The sequence below is a fragment of the Cyprinus carpio genome, chromosome A11 (genome assembly GCF_018340385.1).
Source record: "Cyprinus carpio isolate SPL01 chromosome A11, ASM1834038v1, whole genome shotgun sequence".
Lineage (NCBI taxonomy): Eukaryota > Metazoa > Chordata > Actinopteri > Cypriniformes > Cyprinidae > Cyprinus > Cyprinus carpio.
In genome coordinates, this window is record NC_056582.1 from 7,229,348 (window position 1) to 7,254,202 (window position 24,855).

The window sequence follows — 24,855 nt, forward strand, 5'->3', positions numbered from 1 at the left end:
TATGAATTAGCCAAAATGTAAAATAGCTATGAATCATGAGAGCGTGTTCACAAAGCAGTATACAAGACTTTCCAACTAAAAGAGAAACTGAAAGACAACTCAGAAAAACTATAAATTGAAATCTGTTTATTATCCCATTTCAGTTCTTACAAAAATATGACAAAATAAAAGAAATAAATATTCCCATTCCCTAATGTTGTCGTTGTTGTTGTTTTTTTTTAATAAAGAAAAGTTTTACAGCGGAACATTGGAAGAGCTCATGATAGGTTTGTGAGGTTGCCTTCAGAGGGAGTTGTGTGGCCCCTCATCACAATCACGTCATATTTCACAGTTAAACCCAGTGTAAAGCAGTTCTTAGACAACATCCCAGTGCAGCTATCGGTAGCTTAACTACTCGAATCATTCAGTTAAACAACAACAGAAACATGAATGTTATTAGGCCAGAGCAGATGGTCTGAGATGATGTGGCCTTGATGTGGACGGATGATACTGAAACATATCGCAGAGTTCAGTTCAACCAAAAAATGCCCCCTACTTCTAATTCCTCACCACTTATTTACTTTTCCTACCCATCTATAATTAAAAACATTCTTACAGTCCTTACAGAGTTACTCTATTAAGGGAATAAAAACTGAATAAAAAATAAAACGATGTGTTTTACTCTTTTTAATACTGTAAAAAATGTAACATATCCAACCATTTCACAAAACAAAAACTATATGCAATGTTATAATCAAATCCAGTTTTTGCATATGCAATGCAATGCATATTGGATATAAGAATATAATAATATTTAGTTTCAATTGTTTTGAGAAAACTAATTCATATTTGGTTCAAAAATATTTAAGAGGCAAAGGAAGTATATTGTTGTTGGTTGTTGTAGTAATGCATGAATTTGTCAATGAAATGAAAACAAACAAACAAAAAAAAAAACTGTAAACTGACCTATAACCATAATTAATAGCTTGATAAACATGTACTAATCAAATTCAGAACATAAAACAGATTCAAATTACCATTCAGGCCAAAATATTATTGCAACAACTTCTGTTCAGCAAATCATGTCAACCAAATAAAGAACTAAATGCATAGTTTGTTTTGTTTTCTATGAAACCTAAAAGTAAAAATGTAATATTCCATTACTCGAGGCACCTCTTGTTTCTTCATGACCTTACACTGGAATATAAACAGCTTTACACAGATTCGACTGCTTCATAGAAACCCTTTATAGGGTGTGACACTCTGGAAATGGGTTTTGATAGCAACAACTGAGCACTTTGTGTTAAGATAAGACCCTCCCTTAGTTGCTCAGGACAAACTTTCTTTGAAAAACACAAATTCAAAAAACGGCCTCTAAAGACAGTGTCGGCTTGTTTGAGAAACATTTACAGCTTCCTTCACATTTACAAACCCAAGCACGTGCTAAAAACAATATGACATACACTAAAATAATGTGCAAAGAGGAGGCAAATATTACTTTTGCTTCAATAAAAAAACAAAAAACAAAACATAGGTATTAGGTAGGCATGAATAAATTAAAGTTGGCAACAAGTAGATTAATAGTAGTGACTGGATTATTTCAGTAGTGTATTAATAAAAATAAAATACAGCATTTTCATATGTAATGAGGCCGTTTACATTGGCTTGCAGGATAATGACTCATTAATGTTTAACTATCAAATCATTATCATAATTATAATTATTAATCAACAGTTTGGAAACACATTTGAAAAATGTGACTAATATGAAAAAATACAACTGGAAATATCTGAACTATATGTATAATTCATATATATAATAATGTATATGATTTATGTAGTGACCATAAATGTTAACAGAGCTATCTTATATTTAAGCTCCTTCAAAGTCAGCTTTTTCATTTTTTTATTAAAATGTTTATATAAATAATAATAATAATAATAATAATAAATGTCTGCAAAACTTATTTGAAGTATTTAAGCAGAAGCCTTTTAATGAAAAAGTTTTTCAGTACGTCCAAATGTTTGACTGGAGGTGTATGAAATGTCTGTACATCTGTCTTCCTGCGGTTTCAACAGTATCTTGCTAAGTTTAGGGTAGTTTCCAATCTGATGTGATGAAGTTACGAAGGGTTAAAGTCTGCACTATAGGTAATATATCAGCTTGAAGTTTCAGAGCCATGATAAGGATATTGGTGGCAATTTTCCTCACAGGTATCTATCCAGCCCCTCCTGCTGCCTTTGTGTACAGTGTTTGCGTTTGTTTAATTGCTTTTTCCATTACTGATTTTCACTTATTAATTCATAAGAGAATATTGCCATTCAGAGCCTGTTATACAGCATGGATTTACTAAACCACCAGTAGTTTTTGCTTGTAAAGTTGCTATTGCTGTACTAAATCAGCTGTTTTAAATGCATACAAAAGTTTTCATCAACCATAGTTGGAACTGCTGCTTGTGAGATTATAGTTGTTATAATATTTTGGGGGTAGTACTGTGTGACTGGTATAAAATGTTTGGTAAATGATTTTGCATGTTTGTTTGTTTTTCTACCGGCAACCCAATAAAATCTTACAATTATCAGACTAGTAATTAAACATTGCACTTTAAAAACGGTCAGAAACGCAGCTCATGTATTCTTAGTTGGATTGCAGAAAAGGCAAGTTGTGTGTGTGAATAAGTGTGTGTGTGTGGAGGGGGGTCTTTTCTATGAAGTTCTTCTGAAATATAGCAAAGCACTGACCATTATGGGGCGAATTCACTAAACAGTTGCACCACTAGCGTGTAGCGTTTCCGCACGAAACCATGCGTCATTTACCAGCTGCAATCCAACTTAACCAGGTTATATATGCGCCGATATTGCACTGCGCCATGCGTATTTAAATTACGTCAACGTTCTTGTCATCTTACTTTCTGTGCGAATGAAGTGCATTATAAAACGTGCTAGATTAGCACTTTCGGAAAACGGATTTGTATTTAAAATGGATGTTTGTGTACATTTTCCAGCAGCAAGCAATTTTTTTTGTCATTTTTAAAAAGTAAAACATTTTACCGCTTGCTATCTGTCAGCGTTTGTCTGGAAATAAGGTGCAAGCACCCTAGAGGCCAACTGATTGATTGGTTTTACCGATTAATCGGCATAGATAAACGATTGCTGGAATAATTAGTTACTGGCATAAATCCATAGTTTTTCAGGGTTTTGTCATAACCCTCTCACACAAGCGCTTGTCAATGCGGGTGTCTGTTGTTGTTGTTGTACACTTCATATTTTGTTGTTGTTGTTGTTCTGTCTCTTCAGTTTCATTTTCTGTGAAACCATGGCCATTGTACGCATGATTACAAAAATTGGATTGTGCGTATACAGCACGCGCTTCCTATTTTGGTGACGAAATGTCCGACCCAAATGTTTAATGTCACGATTTCTATTAGTTTATCTCCAGCTGGTCACTTTTATGCATTTGTTTATCAGCAAAGTTGCATATTTAAAGCTAGTGACGTAAGAAATCAAATTGATGTTCATGCAGCTGACAGAAACATATAAACATAACATTTAAATCCAAATTATAAAAGGGATTTTCCATTAAATTAGATTATATTTGACCCAAGTCGTTGTTTTATATATAATTTAAAAAGTACAGTATATTTTCATGGTTCAGTACTGTGTTTTTTTCTGTTAGAAAGGTCTGCACTATTTTATTGGAGTGTTCAACGCTGTCATCTCATGACTAATTCATAAGTATTTTATGAGGTGGTTAATTCGTACGAATTCGTATGACCTCACTTGATTTGTCTAGTAGGTTTAGGGGTGGGTTTAGGTATAGGTCATTCGTACAAATTTTTGTGCAACTCGTAAAATACGTACGATTTAGAGTTAGGTTGTACGAATTTGTATGAATTAGCCACCTCTTAAAATATGTATAAATTGTCGTGAGATCAGGCTGGAGTGTTATGTTTGTTTTCATTCAGTATCCATTTTAAAAACTAGTGGATGGTTATCGGCAAGTGCGGTCCAACCTAAATTGTTATCGGTAAAATGCATTATCAGTCGACCTCTGGTACTGACTATTACCTGATACGATCACTTCAGTGAACTGGGTGCTAAAACGAAGCACGCAACACATGCAAATACACAATGTTAATCTGCGGACCCAATGTATTCTAAAGCCAAAAATAAACTTCCCTAGTCCGTGTTCTGCTCTGGCTTGAGAACAGTCCACGTGACACAATTTTCATTATTAGCCGTGAACACCGTCTGCTTGCAGCCCAATTTTTGGACTTGTGTGTGTACAACAGTACATGTGCAAGCGATTTCATTACTCCAAAAATAGAAGTCCACTAGGTGGCGCATGTGCCGAACACATCCATCTATGCTCAGCGCCAATAAAGAACACTTGCACGCTCAGTTGTAAAATGAAATTGTCAGTTTGACAATGAAGTACACCTGGGCTTTTAGTGAATCCCCCATTATTTTACTTAACAGCTTCCAGGTCAAGTCTTGCACAGCCTCAAAAACATTCCTACTCTCCTGCCCTCAGTGTTACTAAGTAGTTTCTCACACTGTTTTTTTTAATCATTTTTTTGTTACACCTTAGGTCCTGATGGATCAGCATCGGATGAGGATCCATTATCCCCATTCTCTCCACAAGGGGATGGAATTTCGTCAGGGACCCCATTGAGGTCTGACTTTGTTGGGGGCTTGTCCTGCACCTGTCCCCCATCCCCTGGTTTTGAAGGCTGAGCCCCATTTACACATGCCCCTCCTTCTGATTTCCCAAAGTTAAACAGTTTCCCAGGATTGAAGGACTTGTTAGGTGATTGGGACCTTTCTGCCCTCTCCTGGACTGGAGGAGCTGTCGACACACTAGCGGAAGCCGCCGCTGCCTCCTTTTTGTTCTCAGGTGACTTTAGGAACTTAAAACTGAGGAAACCCGGTAGTTTGGGTTCGCTACTTGTGGGTGACTGTGGAGAACGGGCTGTTCCAGAAGAAAACTTGTTCTGTAGAGGGATGATCTGCTTCAGTTTCATGACATTATTGTTTCCGAGAAGCGAGCTGGGACGTTTGGGTTTATCCCCCCCACCCCCTGGTCTGGATTTGCCACTGTGGCTCTTGTCGTGGTGGTGGTCGCCACCCGAGGAGTCCGAGCGGCCGTCGTCTCGATCACGCCGGGCCTGATAATCCGCCTGCCGCTGCCGCTCCTCCTCCTCACGCTTCCTCCTTTGCTGCTCCTGAAAATGCTGCTGTGCCTGACGCTCATGCTTCTGAAAACACATGTACACCAGCAATAAATCCAGCTGCTGCCAGAAGGCTAGATTTAGAACGTGTTAATCAGCTGCTCTGTGGTTGTGTACTGGTTCAACTCAAAAGAGTCTATGCCACAGTCCTTATAATATTCAGTTTCCTAAATATTGTTTCGGTCAGCAGTGGATGGGGTATTACCTTAAATGCCGCTTTGCGCTGAAATTCCAGCTTGGCCATTTCCTCCCCAACCCAGGTGGGGATGTCTGGTATTGCCACATGAATGATATACTTCAGTAGAACTGCAAAGTGCTGCTCACGTGAGGAAAGAGAGAAAGTCAGTTTATTGTCATTTGTGTGCAAGGACAAGAAACTGAATACAACAGCTCTTCAAGTGAAGTCGTGGCCTAGTGGTTAGAGAGTTTGACTCCTAACCCTAAGGTTGTGGGTTCGAGTCTCGGCCCAGCAATACCACGACTGAGGTGCCCTTGAGCAAGGCACCGAACCCCCAACTGCTCCCCAGGCGCCATGGCTGCCCACTGCTCCGGGTGTGTGTGTGTGTGTGTGTGTGTGTGTGTGTGTGTGTGTGTGTGTGTGTGTGTGTGTGTGTGTGAGTGCGTGTGTGTGTGTGTATGTGTGTGTGTGAGTGGGTGTGGTGTGTGTGTGTGTGTGTATGTTCACTGCTGTGTGTGTGCACTTTGGATGGGTTAAATGCAGAGCACGAATTCTGAGTATGGGTTACCATACTTGGCTGTATGTCACGTCACTTTCACTTTAGAAGCATAGAAGTAATAATGATAACATTTTTTAACTAAGTGCAAATGACAAACCTAATCTCATGTGATTTACTGAGGAATAATTTTTGCCCTGAGGGTCTTATAGAAAGAAGCTTTTCTTCTAAAGGCTGGAATACACTACACAACTTTTGTCCAGATTTTTGCCTGATTTGCAGTCTGGACAATTTGGCGGTAGTTGCTGAAGTCTGAGCCTTATTTTGGGCCGTCAGAGCTGATAGATTTTACAGAAAATCATGTAGTTTAAAATAGGCATGGACCATAAATTGTCTTAATTGTATGTAAACATTTCATTCATTCGTTCAGTGTTGCATTTTACATTGAATTAATTTATTCAAAAACACAACAAAATGACTAAAACTTAAGAAAATATAAAAATACAAACTGATTCAAAATATTAATAAAAATTGTCTCTCAATGATACTAAAATAACACTGGTGTGTATGTACTTGAGTGTGTGTATGTACCTCTAGGATGACGATGGAGATAATGGCCATCTCAGGACTAAGCCAGGGAAACAGTCTTTGTAGCTGCCCACACTGACCAATCAGATAGCAGTTCACTATGATGGCAATCAGACCCATGGCTTCCATCACTGTCTGTGCAATGAGACAGGACTTTTACACAATCTTGTTGTATAAAGACACTCTTAGAGCAGCATCAGATGAGTATTATAATGATTTTCAGAGTACTCGGTGTAGTCTAACCTGCCATTGCCCGATGCTCCCCACCCTCAGGCTGAAAGGTCTCTGTAAGCTGGTGCACAGTTTAAACGCATCGCTCCGGATCTCAATGATATTGTTAATGAGGGCACACATGGCGGCCAATGGAAAGGCAGAGGAAAAGAGCACCACATATCCAAACTGAACAAACATCTCCTGGTAGTCCTGGAAAGTGTCCTGGAAAGCAATTTAGGCACATTTTGTTTTAGAGGTTTAGAGAAAGTATGTCAGTCAGAAGGATCTGCTTGCCTGCAGGCAGTAGAACATCTATACTCTGGAACACACATACGTTACAGAGACATCTGTGATAGAGTGCTCTGTTTTAAGAATTTTTTAAATACTACAGAAATTTTATTTTACACTACTGTTGAAAAGTCTGAAGAAACTCATACAGGTTTGAAACAACTTGTCATTGAGTAAATGATGACAGTTAAAAACTATCCTTTTAAATGAGATTTTAATTCTTTCTCAATAAAATGTTAGTTGCTGCTTGTTTTAGGTGTTTTAATACGTAGGGCAAAAAAAACAAACAAAAAAAAAAAAATTGGATTTTAGGCTCCTATATTCAAATGTATTCGATTTTCATTTGAAAAATAATTTAATAAAAATATATAGTAAGTACGGTGTGCCTTCTGACCTGGTATGTCTGCATGCAGCTCTCCATCTCGGCCTGTGTTAACGTGGTGGTTTCTTGCTCCTCAGGAGGATCCATCCACGAATCTCTCTTACTGTCAGCCCTCTCTAAGCTCCGCCCCCTCTTCCTGAGCCTGACTGACGTGTTGTTCTCCACTCCCGCTGGCAGCGGCTCGGCTGTCAGCTCCTTCATCTCCGCAACCCCGTTTTCATCATCATCATCACACATCTCGAAAACCGAGGCAGGATCCATGCCCCTCTCCACCATGGTGGGGCTCCCCTCCTCCAGGAAGCTGTCGTGCACCGGGCTGACGCAGCTTGCGGACTTACGCTCCACCTTCTCAATGAAACTGACCTTCCGTAGCTTCAGGCCGCAGTCGATGAGGCTCTCCGATTCGTTATCTTCTTCACTGTGCCTCTCCCCAGGCTCCTCCTCCACATCCTCATCTGGGACGCCGCAGCCACCATTCAGACACTTGCGTTCCCGTCCCTCATCACCCATCTGTGGCCCGTGCAGGCCTGACCCGAGCACGGTGGGGTCACTGGGCGACACTTGTGCTCGTCCTGCTGCAAGCCGCCCATACTTGAGCAGTGCAGACACCAGCAGCTCCCAAACGGCCCGCAGCGTGAGCTCACCCAGTCGGTGCCGCTCGGCCAGGTAGGGCTGCAGGACTTCCTTCATGTTCTGCACAAACTGCCGGATAATCAGCAGTGTGGCCAGCATCTACAGCAATAGGAACACCATCACCTTACAAGGCTGAGCACTGATACAAATCTAAATCCACTCTGACTCAGTTCGGCAGTTTCATTTAAAATGTTCTTTTTAATTACAAGTAAATAAATTCTATCTCTCTACATATATGTGACCCTGGAGCACAAAACCAGTCTTAAGTCGCTGGGGTATATTTGTAGCAATAGCCAAAAATACATTGTATGGTTCAAAATTATTGATTTTTCTTTTATGCCAAAAATCACTAGGATATTAAATAAAGATTATAATCCATGAAGATATTTTGTACATTTCCTACTGTAAATGTATCAAAACTTAATTTCTGATTAGCAATATGCATTGCTAAGGATTTCATTCGGACAACTTTAAAGGTGATTTTCTCAATATTTTGATTTTTTTGGACCCTCAGATTCCAGATTTTCAAATAGTTGTATCTCAGCCAAATATTAGCCTAATAAACCATACATCAATGGAAAGCTTATTTATTCAACTTTCAGATGATGTAAAAATCTCAATTTTGAAAAATTGACACTTAAGACTGGTTTTGTGGTCCAAGGTCACACACACACACACACACACACACACATATATATATATATATATATATATATATATATATAGACTACCGATCAAAAAAGGGTTATTATAGTTAACTAAAACTAAAAGCATAAAGAACCTTCATCGCTTGAAATAAAATACATTTTAACCAAACTAAAACAAAATATAAAAAAATTATCTCAGCTAGTTTCTCATTTTCATTTAAAGTTTATGTACTTAACTAAAACTGAAACAAAAACTATATCGACAGAATGTATCTCAGTGATACTAAAATAACACAAGTTCAGTAAGATTGTTTTTAAAGAAATGTATCCTTTAATTCAGCAAGGATCCATTACATTGATCAAAAGTGACAGTAAAGACATTTAGAATGATATTTCAGATAAATGCTGTTGTTTGAACTTTATTTTCATCAAAGAATTTCTGAAAAGAATAGAAATCAGTTCATTTAAATTCTAATACTATTTCAAAATAATACTGTTTTTACTATATTTTAGATTGGTGAGCAACTCTTTTCAAAATATGGCGAGAGACTGTTTTCAAAATATTAAAAGTGAACCCATATTTTGAATGGTTGTCTATATAAATATACAGTAAATTTGAAGTAATATATATACTGTATGTATTTCAGTTCATTATATTTACAGAATGCCTGCAGCTGTGATGTTTCGAGTGATTTGTGTTTCTGTGGTGTAGAAGCTCAGAGCAGGTGGTCACTCTCACCTCTTTCAGACGCTCCATGTCTTTGAGGTAGAATCCAATATAGAAAAGGCTGAGATAAGAATTTACAAACTGAAACTGAGAAAGAAAGAGAACATTTCAGGAACAAAACGTGAAAAGCCAGTGTAGTTTTAGTAAAAGTTGTTGAATATTTAAAACCCAGTCTGGTCATTAAACATTTGATATATAAATGATTGATTTATTTTTCTTTTGATACTCACAAGAACCATTTTGATGATGAGATTTTTCTCATAGGCACTCTGGAGTCTGTAGTTTTCTGTGGGAATCAGAAGACTCAGACGTTAGTATTCACCTCACAGTGTTTATCTTCTGTGTTCTTCTCACTCCTGCGTTTAGCTTCTGGAGGCCTGAACTCCCAAAATCCAGACCACAACCCATTTCAGCCTTGTTACTTTTTACTACTGACAAACTGTAAACCAAAACTTCTTGAGTTTAATGCAGAACTCTCTTCTTAAATTCTGTTTTGTTGAATATAGAGTTCATGAACACTTTAAATAATAACCTCCCATATGTCCTGCTGAGACTCACCCATGTCATTTAGCCAGCAGGCGATCTTTCTGTACACCTCATCGCACGCCGTCACAGTGATGGCCAACATGATTTTAGGGATGAATCTTGCTACACGTGGAAGCTCCTTAATTCCCATCACAAATTCCTGCCAAACATCACCTCATTACAACTCACGTTACATGAACTATTTCCTATTTGCACTGAAGCATTTGCACTCACTAATATGTAAATCCATTTTAATATTACTTTTATTATTTTTCTCATATATTATGGTGAAACATATGAAAGATCATTTCTGCCACGAGATAAAAAAAGGTAATCTCACAATTTAGAATTTTTTCACGCAGTTCTGAGTTTCTGTCTGATTCTGAATTCTGACTAAATTGCGAGAAAAACATCTGAATTGAGCGAAGTCACAATTTTATCCCTCCTGCATACCCTTATCATTTTTTGCAGCTAAGAAACAATAATGTATAATGCACAATGCGTTTATTGGACATTATAATATCAGCATAACAATATTAGGTTAAAATTTTTTATATGAATGTATAAGGCATGTCTTGGGTCCTGTTACTTGTCATCATTTGTTATTAATTATGTTAATCTGCATACATAATAATTAGAAAATGTTGAAAAATAGGCTGTCGGACAGCTGGACATGTCAACTATCAAAGATCAGTGTGTGTGAGAAAGTGTGTTACTCACCTGAAGCTCAAAGCAGACAAGCATGGCCAGAAATACAAAGCAAAGGCATAATATACAGACAGGAAAGCTGACCAGCCATCTGAACACTCTCCTCCTCCACGGTGGGTAATAAAACTCTTCACAGCCCGTCACTGGGCTGCACCGCTTTACACCCTGAGCCGAAAAGCAAGAGAGAGAAAAATCATTTAAAGAGCATGCATCAGATGCCATTAACTAAGACTAGTGATTGAATGCGTTCATTTGGTGCAGTTAATTTTGGAAAAAAATTCTGCATTAAAATGATTAAGACCCGTACATCATCATACATTGCATGCAGTAGCTTAGTGACGCACATGGTGCTGGACGACGACTGACTGTGTGATGTAGCCTATTAGAAAGCAGTTATATGCCGCTAAAATTCAAGATATCTAGATAAAATGTATGGGTTTTTGTCTTTAAAATTAGTTTTGTCTTTTTGTATGTATATTACAGTATATGATATAGTTTAGCAATATCATATGAGTAAGAGAGCTGTTTTTTTCCTTCAAATATCTGCACAAGTGCTATTGATTTTATAAAATTGTTAAATAAAAAATGACATTTTAGACACAACATTGGCAATATTGTCTGTTTTGCGAACATAAATAATTCCAAACAAAGTCACAGCAAAGCTGTTGTTTCGCTACTGAATGAATCAGTGTTTTTCAACAAAACGAATGAGCGAATGATTCAGTGAACCATTCATAAAGACTGTCACTTGCTTCATTTCTGAATGAATCAGCAGTTTGAACGAATCGTTGGAATGAATGGCTGAATGACTCACTCATTATGGGTTTAGTTTCATATTTAGAATATAATTTCTTTTTTTCCCCCAAAAACCATTAAAGGGTTAGTTCACCCCAAAATGAAAATTCTGTCATTAATTACTCACCCTCTTGTTGTCCCAAACCTGTAAGACCTTCGTTCACAGCAACGCAACTGTAATATTCCTAGGTCCAGAAACATAGTAAGGACATCAGTAAAACAGTCCATGTGACATCAGTGGCTTAAATTTAATTTTGCGAAGCTACGAGAATACCTTTTGTGAGTAAAGAAAAAAAAAAGACTTTATTCAACACTTCTTCTCTCCCGACTTACCGTCTTCCGCCATTTTAGAGAGTATCACAACGCATACGCACACTTTCCCCTAAGTGTAAACAACGCTTATTATGCAGATTATGTTCATGCACATGCTTTCCCCATGAACGTAAACAATGCTGATTAAGTCAAATACGTTCTTGGATACTCTCCAAAATGGCGGAAAATGTAACTCGGGGGAGAAGAATTTTTTAATAAATTATGTTATTTTTGTTGTCTTTGCGCACAAAAAGTATTCTCGTAGCTTTGCAAAATTGAAGTTAAGCAACTGATGTCACATGGACTGTTTTACTGATGTCCTTACTACGTTTCTGGACCTGGGAACATTACAGTTGCATTGCTGTCTATGGAGGGTCTGAGCTCTCACATTTCATCAAAAATATCTTAATTTGTGCTCTGAGGATGAACGAAGATCTTAAGGGTTTGGAACGACATGAGGGTGAGTAATTAATGACAGAATTTTAATTTTTGGGTGAATTATCCCTTAAATACCCTTTTATTCTCATTATTTACGCAATAATGAATCAAAAATACTTCTTTCTAAAGCTACATTTTTGTAAAGGCCATTTAATGCTTTTCTCATTCAACACAATAATGACTTTAAATAATGTTTTGGGGGAAATTTCTCAGCCAAAATTTATGTGCAATTAATATGCAATTATGTATATTAATTAACTGGAACATGATGTATTTAATTAGATTACAATTTTGAATTGCTTGCTGTAGTCATTACCCTGTACTGGGGTCTGGGCTCCTCCAGTGACTCAGCTGGGGTGTCCAGTGTACCCCACTTATAGGCGAGCTCCGCCCCTCTGCGTTTCCAGCGCTCCAAGAACAACGTGGCCCACACCACATTAAAGAGAGCAAACACCACACAACAGATATCCCTGCTGGTCTAAGAACATAGCGACAGAAATATCAATCAAACGAACAATAGTAGCAACTCTGGGAACATAGTGGATTAGTCACTTTTATGCTGTTTAAGTGGAAAAATACCTGATCTGATTCTGTGAGCATCCACAATACAAAGCCAATTACAGCTGGATATAACATGGAAGTTGTGTAGAAACCCAGCCAGGCGAAGTACATGGCAATCTTCACTCCAAAATAATCACAAATATCATCTAACAAAACAAATCATACAAGTATCTAAGTAGGGCTGCAGCAACAAAACAAAATCGGTAATAAAATATTCAACAGCAAATTTGTTTTTTGATGAATCGCATATATAGTAGGATTGGAAAAATTTGGACTAAAATATACATTTTGATAAATTAATCATTTTAAGACATTAAATGTAGGTTAAAAAATTCACAAGTACTTGTATTTTTTTTTTACAAATTATATATAACAATTCTATGTAAAAATTTATAAAAACTATTATTTCTTCAATAATACAGATTTTTTTCAATAATGCAACAGTAGCCTATTATTTTTTCAATACAACTTAAATGTGCTTTATAAAAAAATTTAATTAACCCATATTTCATTATTGTTTAGTAAAATTACTTAATGTTCCAAGTAATTTAAATGAACAAAAACACGAGTAGGGATCAAAATGGTCAAAAATGGGAAACCATCTTAAGAGCAGCTGGGTTGTCAGAAACATTATTTTTCAATTCTAAAATAACAGCAAATGGAAAAGAATGCTATATTTCATTGTTGACTACTAACCCAGTGGCTGTTTTTCACACACGGCCTGCACCCACGACTTCATCAGCTGTCCCAGAATCCTCTGCTCATGAAGCGGGAAGACTTGCTGGATCACACCTCGCGCCCTCAGCTCAGCAACTGGAACATACACACACAGTTCACGCTCACTAACACACACACACAACATGAACAGGTATTCAAAGCTTTGGTAAAACGTTTCCTTCCAGAAATGTTCACTACATCTGTCACCAGCAACATATAAAGCCTCAGCCTGCAAAATCAAAGTACGTTCAGGTACAGACCATCAAGATACTGAGCGACTTCTACATACTGTACACACAGGCCACTGGCACAGATCAGGCACACACGTCTCAGGACTCTCAGGAAGTCTAAGGAGAAGAACTCACTGATTGGCTGCCCTTCCAGGAAGTGGATGTTGTGAAGGGCCTCCCCATGTTTAGCTCTGAGATTGTCCAGCCAGTATTTGATTATACTTTGACGTTCCTGTGATACGGAAAAGAACACGGTTCAATCTACAATAATGTTCATGTTACAAAAAATGTACAACCCAACTCCATGTCAATGTCTTTGAGGTGGCACTACTTTTCAATTTTTCAAATGATTTATTTATATATTATTACAGTATTTATTAATATTTGTAAAGTTTTATTTTAAGTTTTTAGTTTTTAAAACTTGAAGTTTTAGTCATTTTGTTATGTACTTCTGTTATTTTTATTAGTTTTTTTAGAGTGTACAAAATATAAATTGTGTAATTATTATTTAATAAGTTTATTTGTGCTGTACAATCTTTTACACACACACACACACACACACACACACACACACACACACACACACACACACACACACACACACACACACACACACACACACACACATATATTAGTGCTGTCAAACGATCGCATCTAAAATAAAAGTTTTTGTTAATACAATAAAATACATGTATATATTAAAAATATTTACATATATATATATATAAACAAAACATATTTTCCTTAAATATACACCGTACACACACATATATATATATATATATATATATATATATACATATATTTCTATTCATATATAATTTATATTATATGTCAATATTTTATATATAAACAAAACATATTTTTCTTAAATATATACATGCGTGTTCATTTATATATTCATAATAAATATACACAGCACACACGCATATATTATATAAACAAAACTTTTATTTAGATGCAATTAATCGTTTGACAGCACTAATATATATATATTTATTTTGTCGGTATAAATGAAAATGTATTCATGTTCAGTGATATTAAATAATAATTTTTACTTGAATAAAACCAGTTTATTTGGATGTTACCATTTTAGGTTACTACTTCTTTTAAGTGAATGCAATTCCAAATTTTAATAGCTTTTTTCTGTTTAAATGAGATGTCATCAGCAGTCTTGCTGTGGGAAAAAACAAACTTAATGCTGTTTCAAAACCTTTATGCTCAATATTGTGAAGGACCTGTGAGGTGAAGAAACAGAGTTCACTCTCAATGTTCTCGTAGATGTAATCTTCCTCACAGGAGAAACTGCGAGAGCCGCCACCAAACTCCGGCTTCACAGCTTTCTGCAGTCCCATCTCTTCAGCCCCTCGTAAAAGACTGAGCACACAAGAACAAAAACACATCAGCAATAAAGTCAAACTCAAGATAGCCTTTAACCATGAACGATAATAAAGCAAAGAAAAATATAACACACTGTACACCAGCATTCAAAATTTTGGGGTCAGAAGATTATTATTATTATTATTTTCAAACCAATACTTTTATTAAGCAAGAATGCATTAAATTCAGTGTAAGTTTTGTATCATTGAGATACTATTGTAGTTATAGTAGTTCATATTTTGAATTGGATTTTATTTTATTTTCATTTTAAATTGTGTACATTTTAGTCCTTTTTATTAGTTTGTTACTTTTATAGTTTATATAATAATACAGTTTATATGATTAGTTTATATAATTATAATTTGTCTGTATAGTATTATTTATTTATTTTCTTTTAATTTTAGTTTTAGTCATTTTAATACATCACGTTAAACTACATGAAAATAAGAAATGTTGCCTTGTTCACTAGCTGAAATTAGTTAACATTTTATTTTTTAAAATACATTTAATAACCATGTTTAAATTGATTAAAAACGTTACACTAAAAGCTTTTACATTGTCACAAAAATTTCTATTTCAAATATTTCAAAAAATAAAATCTTTTACAAAAATATTGGGCAGCACAACTGTTTTCAACATTGATATTAATCAGAAATGTTTCTCGAGCAGCAAATCATCATATCAGAATGATCATGTGACACTGAAGTAATGATGATGAAAATTCAGCTTTACATCACAGCAATAAATTACATTTCAAAATGTATTCATATAGAAAACACTTTAAATTGTAATCATATTTCACAATATTACGTTTTTTTTAATCAAATAAATGCAGCCGAGGTGAGCATTATAGACAGTAATTTGAACCTCCTAACATGACAATAAACATCAAACTTGCATTTGTGTCATCGTATGTGGCACACATGATCATCAGCATCACCTGAAGAAACCGTTCATAAACACAGGAGATTAAACTAAAGGAAAGACAAAAGCTCCCCTCTCACTTTTCGTATGTGGCCGTGACGAAGAAGGCGTACATCCTGGTGTGTTTGTGATGTCGGATCTGGATAATGAGCTCTGGGATGCCGAGCCGTATGTGGTTCAGAAGCCAGAGCAGCGTGTGGTCATCTGTGGTGTCTGTACAGAGACAATAATAAACACCTCATGACCAATATGATATTCATTACACTGAGACTCAATTGCTAATGGATTTTTTCTATTTACACATACAGGAGAACTATTTTCCATCTAACTCACAGCATGTGAATATGTTCTTAACCTTGTTCAAATGTTTGCTTTTTTTTTTTTTTTTTTTTTTTTTTTTACAAATAGACAAATAATTAAGCATTAATCTTAAATAATAATTGTGCATTATATATTTCTTCTCACATAATTGTAGAATGTGTTACTTACATGTACTGTGGTGGTATCACACTACATATATATTATATGAATATATATCATGGTACTGAAAGATTACCAAATTCAAATACCAGAGTAATATCAAAGCATAATAAAAAAAAAAGGTATTTATTCTGTGTTTTGTAAGAAATATAGAAAGAAAGAGACACCTGGAAACGTCATAAGGACATCACAGTTCTCTGTGGGCACCGTCTTCATCCAGGATTTATGGGACATGATGTGTCTCCCGGCCTGCAGCAGCCGCTTCCCAAATAATTTATCTGAGAAACACAACAAGGAGAGAGAAAGAGAAAAGAAAACAAACGTCAGTCAGTTTGCAGTGTTGCTATGGACAAACAGCCCCACTCCATGCCGTTCATTCTCCCCCCACTCACAGAGCCCAGATTAAATACAGTCACTCTCATTCCCCTTGAAACATGAGAAGAGCAGACAGAAGCGAATGCTCCAGCGCTGGGGTCCTGACAGCACTGCGGCCAGTGTCTGAAAACGAACAATAACCTCAGAGACCAGGAATGCAATTAAAATATGTTATTATTTTTGCAAATTCTATCTCATGACGCTAGAGGCACATTACACAAAACATTATTTCCTAGTGGTTGGAACATTTTTGTTAGTGTTTAAATCAATTTCAGAGTCAAATTAATGCATATATGTGACACTGTACCACAAAACCAGTCTTAAGTGTTATTTTTTCAAAATTGAGATTTAATAAATAAGCTTTCCATTGATGTATGGTTTATTATGATCGGACAATATTTGGCCGAGATACAACTATTTGAAAATCTGAAATCTGAGGGCGTAAAAAATCTAAATACTGAGAAAATCGCCTTTAAAGTTGTCCAAATTAATTCTTAGCAATGCATATTACTAATCAAATTTTGATATAATTACGGTAGGAAATTTTTCAAAATATCTTCATGGAACATAATCTTACTTAATATCCTAATGATTTTTGGCATTAAAGAAAAATGTATCATTTTGACCCATACAATGTTTTTTTGGCTATTGCTACAAATATACCCCAGCGACTTAAGTTTTGTGCTCCAGGGTCACATCTTTGGAGTTACTATTTAGAGACTCAAATGCATTAAAACACACGTACAGAGGTTCTGGTCAGTGGCTTCAGAAAGTGGGACACCGTCTATAGAAATCTAACACAATCTCAGCTCACTATCCAGCACTTTACTAAAGAATCTGCTCGAGAAATAAGATTAGCATAAAATATCACTATCATCAAATAAATACCAGCGCTTGATATCTGCAATAATAGCTTTTAGATAATGAGAAGTATCAATAATTTGATGACAAATTTATTCCTAATTTGTTATATTTATTGCAAGTAAAAAACATCGTTTAGATAACTGTACTGAGAAAAATGTCAGATGTTCTTAAATAACCTGCATTATGCATCACAATTGGATTAGATTTTATAAAAAGTTATTATGTTCATCAGGGGGTTTCATTTAACATTTATTGTACCATTATTTGTCACCCTGATAGTATTTTGTGTTTGCTAATGCTGTGTATATGTTTATTTGTCTTCGCTTATGGAAAAGTTGATTTTTATGAGTTTCATAATGTAGCTTCTATTTAGCAAGTAATAGTTATGATATTAATATGATAGTAATAGTTATGATTACATAATTAACGTAATGAGCATTGTTTACATTCAGCATGTGCACGCTTTCGCGTAACGTAATTAGCATTGTTTATGTTCAGTAGACAGAGCACACATGCTGAATGAAAACAACGCTCATTCCGTTAATTTCGTTCTTGAGTACTCGCCAAAATGGCAGAAGACGGTAACTCGGAGAGAAGAACTGCTGAATAAGTTATGTTATTACTGTTTTCTTTGCGCACAAAAAGCATTCTCGTAGCTTCGTAAAATTACGGTTGAACCACTTTTGTCACATGGATTATTTTACCGATGTCTGTGGTAATATCCTTGCTGTCTATGGAAGGTCATAGAGCTCTCAGATTCCATCAAAAATATCTTAATTTGTGTTCTGAAGATGAACGAAGGTCTTAAGGGTTTGGAACGACATGAGAGTGAGTAATTAATGACGGAATTTTCATTTTTGGGTGAACTATACCTTTAAATGGAACATAGAAGATATTTGGAGAAATGTCTATTTTTTTGTTCATACAACGGAAGTCAATGGACTAAAAAAAACCCAAATATGTTAATATATTATATAAAATATATAATATATTAATAATGCCTGAAACAATAAAACAGTATCTTTTAACTTTAAGTGGATTTTTCTTTCTTTTTCTTTCCCAGTCTAATCCACACACAAAACAAGTCAGATGGCTTCACTACATTGTCTGAAGTAAAGCAGCATCATCAAACTCATAACACATGTCACTAGTAGACACATGAAATCTGGCCAATCATCAGTCAGAGCTCACTGGCTCGGTTTCTTAGAACTCTCTAAGCTTTATTTTTACTCGGTGTGTAAAGCCGAATGCAGAAGTGATGCCATGCTGTCCAAATGCAACACATTTCCAAAGAGATGACAACAGTTAGACGTGCAGAGGAAATGCTTCACAATTAATAAGCAATGAAATCTGTGAACTTCTTAATGGAGGCTACACAATCCAAGGCAAATCCTATCCATTTCTGGATTGTTTTCAAACGCTGCAGTGATTTACCGCTGTAAGTGCACTTCTGCTGTCTAAGGGATCATCAGGGCCAGACATTAAAAAGTGCTACAAACGTTTATTACAAAATGAAAGGGTGCTGAATATTTAAGTACTGCAAAACAGCAATATTTCACACTGCTGATGAGCCAAAAACACAACGCCAGTGAAGAATTTACTGCACGGTCAGGTATGGAACAAGACTGTGGTGGACAACAATAACACAAAAAGTGATATATTAAAATAAATGTTGATAAAGTAAATTAAAAAAAATAATGTTTCACGTGCAAATGAGAAATATATCAACTGTTTCCATAACGCAATTCCTGTGAAGCAGATAGTCATCTACTCATATGAATGGGGCACTGTGAGAGAAAGCAGAAATTATGAATGAGTTGGAATTTGAATACTTTGTCACTTCCCGGGCTACAACAACCTGATTATAGAGTTTAATAATCAGTACCATCAAATAAGTCTGAAAGTAGTGTGTAGAGAAGAAAATATGAAATGAAAAGCTGCAATTAAATGAGCCACCCATGGGTTTTTTTTTTTTTTGCAAACAAAAATGTTTGTATATAAAGATGTACAACCAGAAATCCTATTAGAAAGATATTTCTAGCATTAAGTGTGTTTTATCTCTCAGCTCTTAAAAGTGCCAGACACAGGAACGGCTGAAAAGGTACTTCAGATGTCATCTGAGAGTGACAAATTATAATATTTCTGCATCTGTTGCCAAAGACTAAACCTGCTAAACTTTCTCATAATTTGAATAGAAAAAGCAGAATATTCAGCCTCTTATGCTGTTTTTACATGTAAACTGGAGTCTGTTGTATTTGTTTATGAACCGTGAGAAACATAGCTATAACAACAGCTGCTATTATGGGATGTTGAAGGAGTGAAACCTCATCTTGAGTGCTTCTCGAAATGTAAGCATGTGTCATTTGGAAACACTGGAGTTGAAACAGGAGATCATTTAGCTGTAAAAGACAGCTGTAAGCTTTCACAGAGAGTTCTACTGCGAGGAAGCAAATAATCTCAAAACAAATTGGCTTAGGTTTGCCAAAACCCTACATAATAAACTATATGTAAAAAAAAAAACAATAACTTAAACCTATGTTTGGTACACTCTCAGAAAAAAGGTACAAAAACTGTCACTGGGACAACCTTTTCGAAAGGTACAAATATGTAGCTACATTTTAGGTACTTATATGCACACTTTAGGGGGAAAATTAAGTACAAAAGTGTACATTTTGAAAAGGTGCTGCCCCAGTGATCTTTTTTTCTGAGAGTGTGTTGTTCAGGTTCAAAAATAAAACTTTAACGTGTTTTTGTAACTTCATAAAACAAAAGCTCTTCATCACTGCTGAGCTCCATTACACCAACTAAAACAATATCAGAGCTTTAACAACAATCTAATGTTTAACGGCTGTGTTCAGGTGAGATATCTGTACCTGTTTACAACAACAGATCTCTAATCATACCCGAACTCATTTCTGAAACTGCAATGACATCATGTGAGTGCTAATGGTTCAGATATGGATCAACATACTGTATGCTCCACTACTGATGTCTAAAATCACTGTATAACCCTGAAAGATACAGCCCAGGATACACCAAAAGCATCGGACTACACCCAACATATATTTATTATACTCAAACTATACTCTTCATACCCGACATATAAATCAACACAAACCATCCTATTCTCTTCATACCACTGGAAGAAGACACTTTAAGCAAGATGGTGTTATACTGATTTTAGTTCAATATTACAGCGAAGACAAAACATCACACAATAAACAATATAATCACAAATAATCATATATGTTTGCATGAGCTCTGAAATTCAGCACTCCAGTGACAACGTCACATTTCTTTATATAGTACTTCATGCAAAAAGATTGCTATGAGGAGCATCACAACATTATGAACTTTTATTGGGAGTAAAAAATCTGAATAAAAATCAAACACAAAGAAGAAGGTTCAAGATTGTGTACTTAACGGCTTTAGAGAGGGAAGGAACTATACAAACAATATTTTAAGCTCTTTGCAAAATATGCATATATATATATATATATATATATATATATATATATATAGTGTGTGTGTGTGTGTGTGTGTGTGTGTGTGTGTGTGTGTGTGTTTTATTATGTAATTGACTTGGACCAGTGGTAGTTCGATTTTGTTCTAAATTATGTCACACCAGTTCGTTCTTCGACTTCACATGAAGGATATCAGGGCCTTAACAATTATTATTTATTAGTAAAATTGGAGTGGAGGGGTTGTTAGATTTATTGACTAATTGATTGATTAATCATTAGTTAATTTATAGTTATCAATTAATGTTTAGTTGTAGCCGTACAGGCTGTTTACACGACAACATTTTCAAATTGGCCATTCATTTAGGAGACAGGACAACAGCGTTTTGGGGGCCTGAGGGTTTTTTCAAAAACTTGCACTTTTAAGGGTTTCAAAGTGCAAGTTTTTGAAAAACATACAATTTTCGCCTCCATGTGAACTACAAAAACTTAAAATTGTGAAAACAGTTATGTCCCTGATAGCACACGTACGTCTGCAAGATCGCTTCATCTGGAAAGCATCTGCTGTGTGCAAACATCTGATAGACCTCTCTAAGATGTCAGTTTTACATACACTCTACATCATCAGCATCTTAAAGACATTCTCTAAACGTCTATTTGACATCTGATAGGAAATGACCTACAGACATATTGCAGATGAGCAAACACTCTAAAAAATAGGTTTTGCAGATGTGAATGAAGACGTCAAATAGACGTCTCTGTGATGTACGTGTGCATGCACATGATACCCTGATAGCACACGTACATCACAGAGACATCTGCAAGACCTACTTTTTAGAGTGTTTGCTCATCTGCAATCTATAGGACGTTTCCTATATCAGATGTCAAATAGACGTTTAGAAAAGATGTTTAGGATTTTGAATGTATGTAAAACTTTCATCTATCAGATGTTTGTCCACAGCAGATCCTTTCCAGATGAAACAGACATCTTGTAGACATGAGTGTGCTTTCTGGGTTGTTGTCGCATAAATGTAGAAGACACTTATGCTTCGACTTACTGTACTTTCTCATCATCTGCACATGGTGAACAAAGACAAACACAGTGATGATAAAAGTCTCAATGCAATATCAGCACTCTTAGAACAGCGTTCATCCAAACAGATTCAAGAATCAGAACTAACTGCCAAAACATCAACACTTTCTCAAAACAGAAAATGACTTCAGCAATAAAAGCATCTCAGACAACTTGAACCTGCCCAAAGGCCCGTGAAAAAAGACTAATGGAGCGCAAAAAGTAGCGCATGGCCCATATTATGTAGACTACAGCTCCATTTGAATGATGCTGCCGCATGACCTTCTACAGGCCACAAACACATCAGCAGGGAGAGTTTACTGCATGTATCCCGGCACTGTAATGGGCATTAGGGGCAGACAGCAGAACAAAGCGCCGCTTTGTTCATTCTGCTCGAGAGATATGCCGTCTGGTCTGCCCCTTATGCCCGCTCTGCTCTCGCGTCACATCCACCTGTCCCGTCAGTATTCGCCCTATCCGGACTCACCCAAAACGCCCGCTGATGTGGGCTGAGGGGCAGCGCTGTGCTGCTGCTGCTCTGGCCGCTCCGCGTCTCCCTGCGCTCGGTGTCTGTGTCGCGAGCTCTCGCTGTCGCTGCTGCTGCTGCTGATGTTGCTCGCCGATGATGCAGCAGCGGCCGCCGCCGCCGTGTCGGACATCATGCTGCCGCCGTTTCAGCAGGGAATGGATGTAGAAATGGGGCAAGTGTGTGTGTGTGGATACACACTGGCTGGGTTAAATGAAGGTGAGGGTGAAGTGAAGGTTGTTGTGAGTCATCCTGTTCGCGACGGGATGCGAGAAGAGACCAACTGCGGCGCGAGGAGGAGTACTATGGTGGAGGAGGGACAAAGAGGAGAAGAAACACACCGCCTCTCTCTCTGTCTGCTCTCAAACACTCAGATCCAGATATAGTCTACTCACACTCATAGCAGACATGCATTAGCTGGCTGACCTCAGCAGGAGTGTACATTAGAAATCAAACCTCAGCATTTAGAATGTCAAAACTCTTTTAGGCTGAAGGTTTTACAGAGATTTGCTGACTTATGGTATGTAGCATCTATGATATGCAATATATTATCACAGTGTTTATTTATTTATTTATTTATTTATTTTGGCCAAAAAGTTCACTGTAAAAAAGTTTTTTTCAAGTTGTTAATAAAACGATTATTGGATGTTTTGCAAGAAAATACTACTTCAGTCTTTCTTCTTCAAAAAAATTTCATGCTTAATTCAGTATTTGTGCTCTTGCAGTTTCTTTGTAGCCGAATTGCACGAGATTTATTTTTGAGTGAAGATTGTTTAGCATATACATTTTTTTTTTTCAACTGGAACAGTTTTTTATGCAGTAAGTGTGAGTATGGTCTTAAATGCAATAATTTGTATTGCATAATCTTTTTACCAACATTTTTTTTGTTTCAATTTATATAAATGTATGGCAAATAATTCAATTTTAAATAGTCCTGCAAGGTGACAAATTTATTTTAGTACAAATATTACATAGTCACCCTCTCCCAGTTAATATGAGTTCATAAAAGATTATAAAACAGTTACAAATGCTGTTAAAAATATGTTTAAATATCTATCTAACTAGCCATAATTCACAGTAAAACTGCTATTAATTGCATTTGCACTATTGGTTACACACTTACTCAATCCTTGCATAAATGTTCGAAAAAGAGTATTTGTGAATATATTGCTTCCCGTGGGACTAAAATTAGACACAGACTGTCTGAAAGGATGAAGCAGGGTATTATTTATTAATTAGTGCAAAAAATATCTTCCCAGCTGAATATTTCAGAATGGCTTAACTATGAAGGTGATCTATTATACATCTCTCTGAACAAAAGAGCATAATTGTAGGCATGTAACAGGATGATTTTCTCCATAATCCAGACAGATCTACAGTCAAGGATAATTATTCCCATACAGTCTAAAATGTGATTTATATTTAAATGGTGATTTATATTAACATTAACTATATTTTGTTTTATTTAAATACAGTTCTGCATTTAAATTGCTGTAAGATATTATTCCTTGAATAATAAGTTATAAAAACTGCATGTGTAATTATACAGAAATAAAAAAGTTAAGTATAATATGTAATACTCCAGGACACTAATTAGAATTAGATTATGATCATTTCAAATAACACTACAACAGCTACCCTAATGTCTCAAAATACTAGTGTCACACGGACAGAATTGTAGCGCGCACAAGCGGAAGGACGAATTATAAACATTGTTGCTCGCACGTGTAACGACGCGGACCAATCAAATTCACCAGAACGGAATCAACAACAAAGCGCCTGGGAAAACTGTCCTGAACTCACGCGGAGCGCTCGTTCATGACAGCGGCGTTAATAATAATGATTCATCCGGGCTACTGACACATTACTCCAGTATATCAGGTCATTAACATGCACCTCTGTTAGTTGTTGGAGAAGAAGCATTTACAAAATTACATTTAGGGTCTCTACCCAGACTTCCCAGCACAGCGGACCATTTGAATAGGATACATTTTTAAATATGCAATTTTAAATATGCATGCGATTTGAGAGCAGCTTTATTAGGCGTCATTATGTGTCGAATAAATAATTCAAAAGGAAAAAGAAAAAAAAAATCTAAATTCTAAATCAATTGACTGTTAATTGTA

At 36.1% G+C, this 24,855-nt stretch overlaps 1 protein-coding gene across 1 annotated transcript; it reads right to left on the reverse strand.

Annotated features, from left to right (window-relative positions):
- Positions 1 to 111: 111 nt before the first annotated feature.
- On the reverse strand, positions 112 to 23,130 carry LOC109064816 (anoctamin-8-like). Its single transcript, XM_042766099.1, has 17 exons — positions 22,691 to 23,130; positions 16,599 to 16,709; positions 16,032 to 16,164; positions 14,886 to 15,024; positions 13,783 to 13,879; positions 13,397 to 13,513; positions 12,719 to 12,846; positions 12,456 to 12,617; positions 10,607 to 10,759; positions 9,920 to 10,046; positions 9,592 to 9,647; positions 9,374 to 9,448; positions 7,367 to 8,086; positions 6,715 to 6,906; positions 6,475 to 6,606; positions 5,415 to 5,525; positions 112 to 5,236 (listed from the first exon to the last, which is right to left on the reverse strand). The coding sequence occupies exons 1-17, from the start codon at positions 22,863 to 22,865 to the stop codon at positions 4,559 to 4,561; spliced, it is 3,306 nt and encodes a 1,101-aa protein (XP_042622033.1). The 5' UTR covers positions 22,866 to 23,130; the 3' UTR covers positions 112 to 4,558.
- Between the last annotated feature and the right edge of the window lie 1,725 nt (positions 23,131 to 24,855).

Bases quoted from the DNA above. Each gene is read 5' to 3' on its own strand.
- LOC109064816 (XM_042766099.1), bottom strand. From the start codon at position 22,865: ATGATGTCCGACACGGCGGCGGCGGCCGCTGCTGCATCATCGGCGAGC. The intron at 12,618-12,718 runs GTATTTTTCCAC...CTATGTTCTTAG, and splicing joins TGCTCACAGAATCAGATCAG to ACCAGCAGGGATATCTGTTG. The intron at 8,087-9,373 runs GTGAGAGTGACC...CTATTGCTGTAG, and splicing joins ACATGGAGCGTCTGAAAGAG to ATGCTGGCCACACTGCTGAT.